Source organism: Marmota marmota, unplaced genomic scaffold (assembly GCF_001458135.2).
Source record: "Marmota marmota marmota unplaced genomic scaffold, marMar, whole genome shotgun sequence".
Classification (NCBI taxonomy): domain Eukaryota; kingdom Metazoa; phylum Chordata; class Mammalia; order Rodentia; family Sciuridae; genus Marmota; species Marmota marmota.
Genome location: NW_026000037.1, coordinates 2,251,263 through 2,262,474, shown reverse-complemented (window position 1 = coordinate 2,262,474; position 11,212 = coordinate 2,251,263). Strand labels below are relative to the sequence as shown.

The following is an 11,212-nucleotide window of genomic DNA, read 5'->3' as shown; positions in this document are numbered from 1 at the left end:
ATGTTTATCACTAAGTCTGAAAGAGGAGTCCACACATTTCCTAGTGATTTTGTAAGTCATTAAAAAACCTGTAACATACCTCTTTCTGCTAAAATTAGCTAGAATAAGTTCTGTTCTTAAAAGCGAGTCTCCAGAAGTTGCAGGTTACTGGGGCATCCTTGCAGAGACACCGGGAAAGAGCCTACCTGGGCACACAGATACCCAAGTGAAAGCCTGGGAAGGAAGGCAAAAAATCTGCAGACCACATTTGGAAACTAGTGTTGATTTAATCCATACATAATTTTAAAGGGTGCTCTGGGGTGTGCTCATATCTACAGGAAGGACTCAGGGAAACACAGCAAATAACTAGACTCTGACAAATGCACTTTCAGGAATTTAAGTAACAACAGACCAGAGAAATTCTTTCTTTCTTTTTTTTGCGGGGGTGGGGGGGGGGTACTGGGATTGAACTTGAGACACTCAACCACTGAGCCACATCCCCAACCCTAATTTGCATTTAGAGTCAGGGTCTCAGTGAGTTGCTAAGGCCTTAGTAAATACTGTGGCTGGCTTTGAACTCTAAGATCCTCCTGCCTCATCCTCCCCAGCCACTGGGATTACAGGCATGTGCCACTGCGCCTGGTAAGAAATAACTTAATTCTATCTTTACAGCAATCTTTCTTTACCTTCTTTTAAGATATATTAAACAGGTACTTCAGTTTTATTCTTCTATAAATTTAATCTTTTATGAAAGTACAAAACCTACGTATTATATAAAAAATCTGTTTTACACATTAGAAATAAGACAGAACTAAATTTCAAGCCAAGTTAGATTAAATTCTTGGCCACGAAGAAATAAAAGTTTTCTAAGTTCACTGTTAAAAGAAGAAGAAAAAAACCCTCAAACCTTTTCAAACTAAAATGTCTTGGAACACTGAAAAGGTATGTCAATGTAAATATAGCTGAAACGGCAAAAGAATCTGGACCAAAGGCAAAACTTCTGACCAAATGGGTGCCAAAAAATAAAGTGACTTTAAGAGAGGAAGCTAGTCATTTTCTTTCCTTGGGAAACTTAAATTTTCCATGGCATTTACCATGTATCCCATCAGAAACAACCCAAGTAAGAGGATAATGCACTGTTGCAAACCCCTAACAGGAGAGGCTAGACTGGAAGCAAAGTTCTCATGGAGATGAAGCTGTCACCACTGACTCTGCCACTGCTCTTGGGTGTGAGTCAGATTTTGCCATTGCTGTTGTAAAAAGAGTACAAACTTCAAATGAAGGAGTGGAATGCTACCTGGAGATATAAAAAACAACTGGTTTATAATTGTAAGATGTAGTGCTCGGTCCTCTATGATCCTCTTAAGCTACCAACTCCTACTCCTGTGCGTGGCCACAGTGTGACACGGACCTCGCTCCAGGTCTAAAGTCTCCCACTCTGAGGGCAGCCACCCACATACGCTAGCTTACCAACTGACTCCTGGCTCTGAAGCCTGATCTCATTCGCCTTCTTACATTTTATACCTTTGTGCCCAGTACTCCTGAGTTTCCAGACACAAGGAGTGGACAACGTGGACTGCACTGAGTCCATGGAGCTGACTGAAGGACAGGATCATGATGTTGGTATAAAAACCATCATGGAATGCTCAGGCATTCAAAAAGAGAAGACCGCCATCATCAGTGCCTCTATTCCAAACACCCTGGTAAGATGTGAAACACTGGGAAGACAGTAGAAATACTGCAGCAGCTTTCCTTCCCAAAGGGAGTTCCTCCCCAGGATCTGGAGAGGGTCTTTTCCATTCAGACAGTATGCACTGCAACTCCCCTGGCCCCCTCCTTAATTTTTTTTTTTTGAGACAGGGCCTGCTAAGTTGCTGAGGCTGGCCTCCAGCCTGTGGTCCTCCTGCCTCAGCTTTCCGAGTCGCTGGGATTACAGGTGTGCTCACTGACAAGTGTGTGATTTGGAGGCTAGTGAATTGCTTTCCAGGTTTCAAAGGGTCTTTATGAAGCATTAAAGTGTCCAGAAATCCTGAGGACATATAAATAGACACATAAATATAAAACATAGTTAGATGATACCATAATACAATATGAAGAGTACACTTTAAAAAAATTTATTTTTGAACAGAAAAGTTCACTTGTAACCTGAAAATACATATGAATTAAAACATTAATACTTTATATGTGATGTATTTATAGCATTTTAGGAAAAAAAAAATCAAGCCTACTGCTGTTCTGGGCTTAGAATGGCCTTACAATTATAAATTTTAACCCTTAAGATGGCACTGATTTACATGAAACAAGTTCTTTGGTGGTGCTAGGGGCTGAACCAATGGCTTGGGCATGGATGGCAAGTGCTTCACTATGGCCCAGCCTTGACCTAACAAGACTCTTCTCTGCCACAGATGCAGGTGTGAGTTATAATGAGGACAACCATGCATTTGCAAACAAGGCCAGAGACACCTGGTGGCATCTGGATATTTCATTGGCTGGTCTTCCAAAAACAAAGCTCAGTATTTTCCACGATGCCTTCATCCACATACATTCCCTATCTTGTTGTTTGAGAGAGATGCCTAAGGTGGGACACTTAGGAGGGCATCAGAGTGAATTCTAGAGCAAGGAAATCATCTCAAGGGATGAACGGACCAGGTCAAAAATGAAAAGGCTAAGCATTTTAAACTTGGCATACATTTCCAGAGAAAACTAATGTAAACTCATATCCACAGATTTTTCAATGCATCCATACAATTCAAAACGTGTGTAAAGACTAAAGTCCCTCAGTTCAAGTGAAATTACTTCAAACAATTTATCTAGTAGGGATTTTTAAAAAAACACTTTTATGGCAAAATTAAAAAACAAAAAATAAGACAAAACCAATGTTTCTCTAGAAAGGAGTCTGGCTTAACGGATGTGGGGATTTTCTCAGAGTGTATGCAGCCCACTCTTCTCTTGATACTCTTCATAAAAGCGTCTCAGTGACTCAGGGATTCGCGGGGCCACAGTGCTCAAGGCTTGAGTAAAATGCCTTTTCATAATGCAGTTGGCTTTGATGTTTTCTTCCAGAGCCAGGAGAGCTGCCTCTCTGCAGACGGCTATGATCTGAAAATAAAAATACACACAAGGAGAGGAAAACAATCAACACTTTTTTCAGAAATGTGATATTCCAAATATTCATTCGTGATAACAAGCACGTTGCTAAAAATTTCTGCCAGTTATTCCACTCAAATTTTTAAAAGGATACAAAGTAACCATATCCAGTTTCCTGTTCCTTCCTTCATTCCAAAATAATGTAACAAGCACTTGGAATCAGGAGCACAAAGCTGTGTAAGATAAGGCACATGCGATCTTGCCATTTGCTCCTAACTGCAAAGGAAGGACTTACCACCCAGGCTTTTAGGGCGGGGTGGGGGTGGGGCGTGGGAGAGGTGGGGAGGAGGTGCTGCAGAGGAGGCTTGTTCACCAGCACACCTGTCACAGCCCAGACCTCCAGATCCTTTCAATTGGATGCATTCCAGCATGGAGAGGCGTTTCTTTCTGTGCATCTTTTAAAGGAGTTCCTAAATCTTGGGATATCAGAGAGGGCTGTCCACATTTACTCTGGAAAGCCACATTAGAACAGAGAAGCGAATTCTATTTATTCAGGGAGGAAAGCTGGAAAAACTGGATGCAGGGGGAGGAGAAAGTTGGTGGAGGAAGGCGGAAGGGAAGGTTTCCAGCTCCCTGGACCTGAGAAGGGAAGCAGGCTGACGCCAGCGTCACTCTGAAGGCTCACTGCTGTGGTGGAAGAGGCTGTGGCATAAAAGGCCATCTTGTGATTTTCAGGGCAGCAGGGAAAACAGTGATTGATATGGACTGCGCCCTCATATAGGTAAATGAAAGGCAGCTGAAACACATTTGTCCAGCCATTCAGCATCTTTCCTCTGTTTGTTCACTTACTGAAAAGAGCGCGTCTGCTTATGCTGGGCTAATGGCTGCCAAAGCAGTTTAGTGGCTTTTTAGGGGATTTAGCAGCATGTTTTGGGAGCTTTCAAAAAAAAAAAAATCATGCATAGATTTAGGTGGCTTTGTCAAATGACGACAATGTAACTATTAGTTTGGGGCTCCATTAATGAGCACTGAAGTTAACCATGGTGGCTATGCATGTCAATGCTGTTCCCAAAAGAGTGGCTCCCGACTAGTAGGAAGGAAAAACAAAACCTCCAGGGATTAGTGAAACCACTTTACCACATGTTTTGGTGCAAAAAGAGTTCTTTTCAAAACAAGACTGTGAGAATTAATAAGCACAGCAAAAGCCGGGAAGTGCCCGCACGGTGAGCTGGCTGCGCAGTGGCCCCGCAGTGTTCTGACAAGACCCTGGGAACCTCCGAAAATGGAGGTGAAGGGGCCAAGTTGGGAGAGTCCCCCCCAACTAAGCAGCACTTCTTCACCTGGGCAATAACTTGAAGCCACGGTTGCAGGGCTGAGGTCTGAATAATTGCATCCGGCTGGCGGCAGGCCCCCCAGGACAGGAGGGTGTTCACTAGGCAGCTCTCTCCAGGCTGCAGGGGTAGGGAAGCCATGGTCCTCAGGCCAATGCCACTTCCTGCATGCTCACTATCTGAGATGTACCTCAGAGAATACAGAGCCCAGCACCTAACAATTCCCGAGTACTTTCTATATATGCTAGATGGGAACTAACTACTGCACTAACTTGCTGTGTGGTGATGCCCAGGTTTTTGCACAATGCTCACAGGAGGTGTGAAGTGTTGGAAGTTGTCAAATGGAGCAGCCAGGCAAGCCCATGTGAAGTGCTGGTGGAGGGGTGTTGAGCAAGGAAGGAGAGAGACCCAAAGCCTGGTGAGTTCTGGGATTGGGCTTGCATGGCCAGATGGCAGGCAGCAGGCATTAAAGTGGGAGACTGAGAGATGACTGTGAAGGCACAAGAAGGTCGGTAAATGGAGGGAGCACAAGTGGCATGTCACTGAGGGAAGCCTAAAAGCCCATGCTTCCATCTTCTCCCTAAGTAATTCCTTTTGGAAAATCACTTACTTCGTTTGCACCTGTATCTGCAGATTTTTCTATAAGCTCTGCATTGAGTTTCATGGTAGCTTCCTTGGTAGTAACACAGGGGGCTCTGGTGGTGAGACACACAGAGGAGTGTGGCCCCTTGAAAGGTAGCTGTTTGTTACACTGGAGCCTCTAGTGCATGCTAACATTCGAGAGCAATCCCTTACTATTTATTCCCAGTGGTGGCCTGACCTTCACAAACCATGCCATCCAAGCTGGGAGACTGAGTTTTGACTGGGAAATGCCTGGGCTACACAGGGATGAACTTTCCAGAGACAATGGAATCCTCACTTGTGGGCTGAATGTGAAGGCGCCTTCCTTGGCAGGGAAGGAGTACAGCTCCTGGCACTCCCTAGGGTGGCAGAGGGCCACCTGAGCTCAATACTTGCTTCAAGATACGCCACACCGGTTTGTTTATTGGAAATGCCCAAAAGAACAAGTCAGTTTGGCAATCCTCTCTGCTATTTTTCCATCATATTTACCTAGTAGTTTACAATCAGTAACTGCCAACTGCAAATAGGACCCTGTGGATCAGTCAGCACTGTGGTCTAGCTACTCTCTGCAGTGACTACACAGGCCAAGTGCAGATCCAGGGCTGTCTGGATGCACTCCTCCTGCCCTCAGGACCCAGCAGGGAAGGACATGGGTTACTTCCACATGTGCCCAGGATCAGAAGTACTGCCAGGAAGGCATAAGGGAAGTGCTTTGGTGTGGACAGAAGGAAGAAATTCCTGTTTTGTAAATGAAGTGTGAAGAACAGAATTTAGATACACACGGGTCTGTTAAGGACATCCTGACTAAAAAGAATAAAGTCAAGAAATTGCAAGGTGGGAAAAAAGAGACTAAGGATTATGCTCAACCAGCCTCAAAGCCAAAATGGAGAATTTTTTTTTTTTTTTAAAAGGAGCAATGTTACAATCAAATATAACAAAAAATAACAATGACTCAAAGTCACATGAACCACAATGGCAGTGAAAGCTAGTCAAGGACAGTCAACTCCCAGTTCTGGAGCCTGCGAAGGCAGAGCAGGTACAGCTGCAAACCAAATCCACAAGTGGCTGGTGCACAAGACCCGACAGAGCGCAATTCCAAAGGTCCCTTTTGCTTTTATTCCTTCCTCATAACAGGGCTTCTTAGTAGAAATTCCAAAAGGAAAAAAATTAAGTGTTTCCAAACGTGCATCTTTCCCAAGTCTGGCCAGTACCCTGCAAGTACTTCTACTTCTGTTTCATACAATCGAGACTTTGCCAGCTGTACTTCAAGTTTGCTGACTGAAGATGAAGTAAGCTATAAAAACTGTTCAATACTGTGATTTACGTTTATCTCCAGCAATGTTCTTAATCTAGGCACTACTCTAGGTTCAGTTCTTTTGGCAAAAGTAATATAAATTAGAAATTCTAAGAATACAACCATGCCTGTGATAGTTTTGAAGGAGACTTCTTTAGGGGTCAAAAGTGTCACACAGGGACAGGATCTTCTTTGCCTCATTGTTATGGAAAACAACCGCACTGGGAGTGAGAAAGACTATTTCTACAGAGCACACAGGGACCCCAGCTCAGCTCACCACCCTGTTAGGATCACATCCCAGACCAAGCAGGCCGGGGCCAGGCTGTTTCAGCCATGGGGGAATTCAGCTGATTTTCCCATAAGGGCACAGAAGAACTTCACTAAGATGTGGAGGTGAATACACAAATCTGAATCAGACTCCCTGGAGTATCAAACTAGTCTGTTTCTTTCTTAGCCCTCTGAGCTCTTTGACTTCTCTGGCAGAGAGCGTTTTAGAAGCCTTCCTCAAATCCCTTGACCATCCTGCACATTCCTCCACCAGCTGCAGCGGAGGTCATTTCCATGTGCTCCTCGCTAACCGTCAGCAAGGTTGCTTTTGCCATTAAGCTGCAGAAGCAGACATGGCTTGGCTGAGTGTATATCCTTTCTCAGTTTTTACTAAACACTGGGTGGTCAAGCTTTTAGAACACATACATGCCTTGTGGTGAAGGTGAAAACATGACCTGTTTATCGAAAGGAGAAAACAAGACAAAAGGTGGCAGCGTGGGCCTGAGAGCTTGCTGCCAGAGCTGGACTCTGACAAGCTTTTGTTCAGTGGCCATGACACCATTTCTTTGGTGCCAGCTTGCCACAAACTCTCTTTCCATTCATTCCTCAGTCCAAACAGATCTGACCATCAGACATCTGACAGAAATAAAAAACAAACAGGAACTCCATATGAAAGAGTCAGACATATCTGAGATGATTCCTAAGAGGCAGGAAAAGATTTCTATGAAATGTTTAGAAATCCTCAAAACAGAGTCCCTGAAAAAAATAGCAAATAATTACTTTCAAATGCAGAAAAAAGTAACTCTGCGATGGAGACAAAGGGACATGTGAGGATGGGTTTCCATGCTACGCCTGCCCCCTGGCAAAGGAGGGCCTCTGCAACAATACAGCAGTAACTGGATTACTCGAGACAGTCCTGCTGCGACCGTGCGGGAGGCGACCCTGGGATGGGAGGCAACCCTGGGATGGGAGGCTCTTGACCACTGAACCTTGGGAAATCTAATTACTTCACGTTTAAATGCAAGAGGGCAAGAAAGGAAATTGTACAGAATTCGGAACACCATGAAGAGTCAGAACAATGTCATACTTCAGTGTGGAAAAAACGAGACCTCTTCTCCATAGCTGCCGGCTCTTCCCCAGCCCACCAGATGAGAAGAGTTTGAACAGGTGGCCCAGCTTAGTGGAGGGAGAGCAGGCCCGCAGCGGAGGCTGAGACCAGCACGGCTTGGTCTAAGCAGACAGCAGAGGTTTCTAAGGTGCAGTCAAGGCGAAGGCTGCCCGCCACGATGCCATCAGCAGGAGACCCTGCAATGCGGACTCTGTCCAAGTGTGCTCTCTCCTGCGCAGGACCTTCTTCTCAGTTCCACAGTAGTGCCAGCTTCTTTTTTGGTGCCTTGAGAGATTAGGAACCATTATAAAATTTTATCACAGAACTTCCTCCTCTAAACAGGTCCTGGGGAACCTGCAGGTCCCTGCTCTTGGCTGGCTGCAAGCAGACTGTAGCAGTGACAAAAGGAGAGTGTAGGCACAGTGGCACGTAAGCATGGAGAGGGGAGGCTGCTGCCAGTGCACCTGTGCACAGGGGGTCTAGGGGTTGCCCTCCTAACAGAGATGTTGAAGTTCTAACTTGACTTTTGCCAATAAACTACCTTGGCGATTATCATTATCCTCAAGATGGAGGGGTAACAGAGATTCTAATGCGGCTCATACAACCAAGGAAAGTTCTGTTTGGTTCTGTCACCCTCCTGCCCTGCCTACCAGCAGGGACAGGGAGCTCTTGGATCTGTGAAGAAAATGAGGGCATCGATTTTAAACGTGCCAGAAGTGAAGTTTCTTGAATGGATGACATTAAGCAAGGAAAAGTAGCTCGTGATTGCTGGATTCATGCACCTACTTTTAACATGGCAGGCAATTTGAAAGTTATAGGAAACCACGGCTGCATGCTAGAGGCTGGAATTAAGAACACAAGGATTCGACCCTGGGCGCTTTCTGGCACAGCTGGGGCAAGGGTTCAGGAGGGGCGGAGCTGGAGGAGAGGGAGGCCCCGTGTCCTCTCAACTGCAGCTGCACACTGAATTCACACACTGGCAGAGATGCTGTCTCTGTGCTGCTCCTGCTGTTTGGCATGAAGAAAGCCCGCCTTCCAGCAAGACTAATCTCAGTTTCTTTGTATTTCAAGTGTACTAAATAGCTTTGAAGAATCCACCAAAAGAAATAGGCTGCAGTGCTTTAAAAAGTCTGAGGTATTTTCAAGAAAGCGGTTTTGTTAACAGCGTCTTCTGTCTGAAACACCTGTGACCTGTTGAGCTTAATTGGGCTGCAGCTGGTGCTGGCTGGGATGCTGGGCCGAGGGCCTGGGGCTGGCATTGTGTTTGCCTGGCTCCCGCCCCTTGCTTTTCTTTTCACTCTCAGAGTCCTACGACCTCCCTCTCTGTGTGTCTGAGGGATTAGGAACCCAGGAGAGAGCCTATCCTGCTGCGCATGAGCAGCCAGTGCTGAAGAGGCTGCGTGGGGGAAGCCAGCAGAGGCCCCTCCCTTGGGGCGCACTGAGCCCTGCTCAAGATGGCCGAATGGCCCGGGGTGTGGAGATGTGACTTGAGAGCATACAGTAGGCACCTGGCAAATGAGAGCCAGATGGTCACAGGCACAGCCAGTGAGAGCTGCCCCACACTGCCAAGAAGGCAGCTCGCAGAGCAAGGCCAGAAGGGGATTCAGAGGGAGGCCACCAGTGCTTACCTAAATTGGTCCTTTAAAATGCCACTCATGGAAAACTGAGGGTGAGGTCAGAAGTGAGAACTTTGGAGAACAGATTTCAGATCTGAGGAACGACCCAACTAGTGCTCTTGGTCTGAATCCCCTTGCAAAACAAGCTTCAGGATCATTGATGCATCTGGGCTTATGTTACAGTCACATGATCTCAAATGCCACACAGTATGAGTCCCCAAAATATAAAAAGTTCTCTGAAGACACATTCAAATCCAGTGACAGAGAAGGGGAAAAAAATGGGTTGCTTAATTTTGCTCAATAAAAGTCATTCTGAGGCCTTCAAAATAAAAAGCTGCAGTGTTTAGTCTTCACTCCTGCTCACGTGCAGAAGCCTGGAATAGCTTATGCTTTTAAAAAATTTGTACACACATAGTGATTGTTCCAGAGAGCTTTTGGGATGAAAGGATCTTGAGTTCTGACATCTTATTTAATTGTTCCAGCATGTGGTTTCTACAACCATTTGCACCTGTGGGAAATTTAGGTGCTTTTAACTTCCCTTGAACCAAAACAAGGTAAAAAAGAAGTACTTTAGCTTTGCAAAGAACACATCAACTGATGTGGAAACAGGGAGAACAGGACCCTGGTGGGGAAAGAGCCCCTTTTCATTCACTTACTCAAGAAATCTCTGTGACCAGCCTGTAGGTGTCAGACACTGGGTGGGGGCTGGGGCACAGCAGAGAGGAAGCAGAGTCCGGCTTTCCGTGAACAAGTGTGAAGCTCTGCCTCTTCCACACAGCCCTCCGAATTGGTGTGCGTGCATCCGCGGAGGGTGTCCTGTAAGCCACCTCGCCACCGGCCATGCCTCTGGTTCTAGGGTTGTTTGTCGTATGGCATTTTCACTGCCCACACTCTGTCACACTGCAGCTGTGGAGACCTGAGTCCTTGTGTTCAGTGTCTGCCTCCCTCTCCAGACTAAGTTCCAAGAAGGCCCTGCAGCCTTGGTCTTGCTCTTTGTCAGGCACACTGTTAGCATGTTAGATAGAATGTAAACTAGTTTTTGCCTTTTAAACACACACCCCTTCTGCCAGAACAAGTTCAACCAAGATACATGCCTACTAAAGACTAAAAGAGCTCAGAGGTGTTATTTGCAGGCCTTTGTTGGGCTGGCAACCAGCTATGGCCAGAAAGTGGGCAGACCTCTGAAGAGGCTCTGAACTCTGAATAAAGGCACTCAGCATGGGAGAGAGGACAGGAAGACAGAAGGATGTCCTGGGGAGAGGAAAGCAAGCCAAGCTCAGCTATGGGAGAGCTCTAGGATTCCTCCTCAACTCTGAAGGGCCTGACCCTCAATGCCAGGACTCTGGGAACTCCAGAGACACAGGCTGAGGAGGGGCAGGGCTGGGTAAGGGTGTTAGAGTATTAACATACCCTACTCCCTTACCTGTCAGTCATCTTCACTGTCAGGCCCCACACCTCGCTCCACTGACAGATGTACATAGCAGCCTGCTTTGACACCCTGGCTCAGGATGCCCTGTGCAGTCCACTTCAGGATCCTGGTTTCTGAACACTTGCTGAGTGGTGTATTCTGTGGGGTTAGAGCTTTCTGCACTTTTACCTCCAGTCTTAATCTATAATGAGCCTTTACTTCCTTCCCATTTTCCAATCAGCTGCAGGTTGACCTGGGCTGACCTGCAAGCTTCCTTGGCACCCCTAAAAACTTAGTATTTAGTGTCAATGGCTATTTGTGATAAACAGAAAAAAGTGACTGGCCCATCAGTAGCTACGGATATGTGAAGACAGGTCCTGGTGAGCACACACCAGGGAGGTTATTTATCCTACACTTATTTTATGGACGTCATTCTCAACAACAGTTGTATTATTTCTCAGAGAAGGGAAGGCTCTTTCCCTGCCTCTAGCATATATATAT

The 11,212-nt window shown here is 46.0% G+C and overlaps 1 protein-coding gene across 4 annotated transcripts in view; it reads right to left on the bottom strand.

Annotated features, from left to right (window-relative positions):
• Window positions 1–2,077: 2,077 nt before the first annotated feature.
• Spata5 (spermatogenesis associated 5) overlaps window positions 2,078–11,212 on the bottom strand; it is a 371,863-nt gene continuing 362,728 nt past the window's right edge. For all 4 annotated transcript variants that reach the window (XM_048812010.1, XM_048812011.1, XM_048812009.1 and 1 more), the window contains one exon: window positions 2,078–3,078. In XM_048812010.1, the coding sequence (XP_048667967.1) occupies window positions 2,902–3,078 (177 nt within the window). In that variant the 3' untranslated portion in view covers window positions 2,078–2,901. The remainder of the gene's footprint in view (window positions 3,079–11,212) is intronic.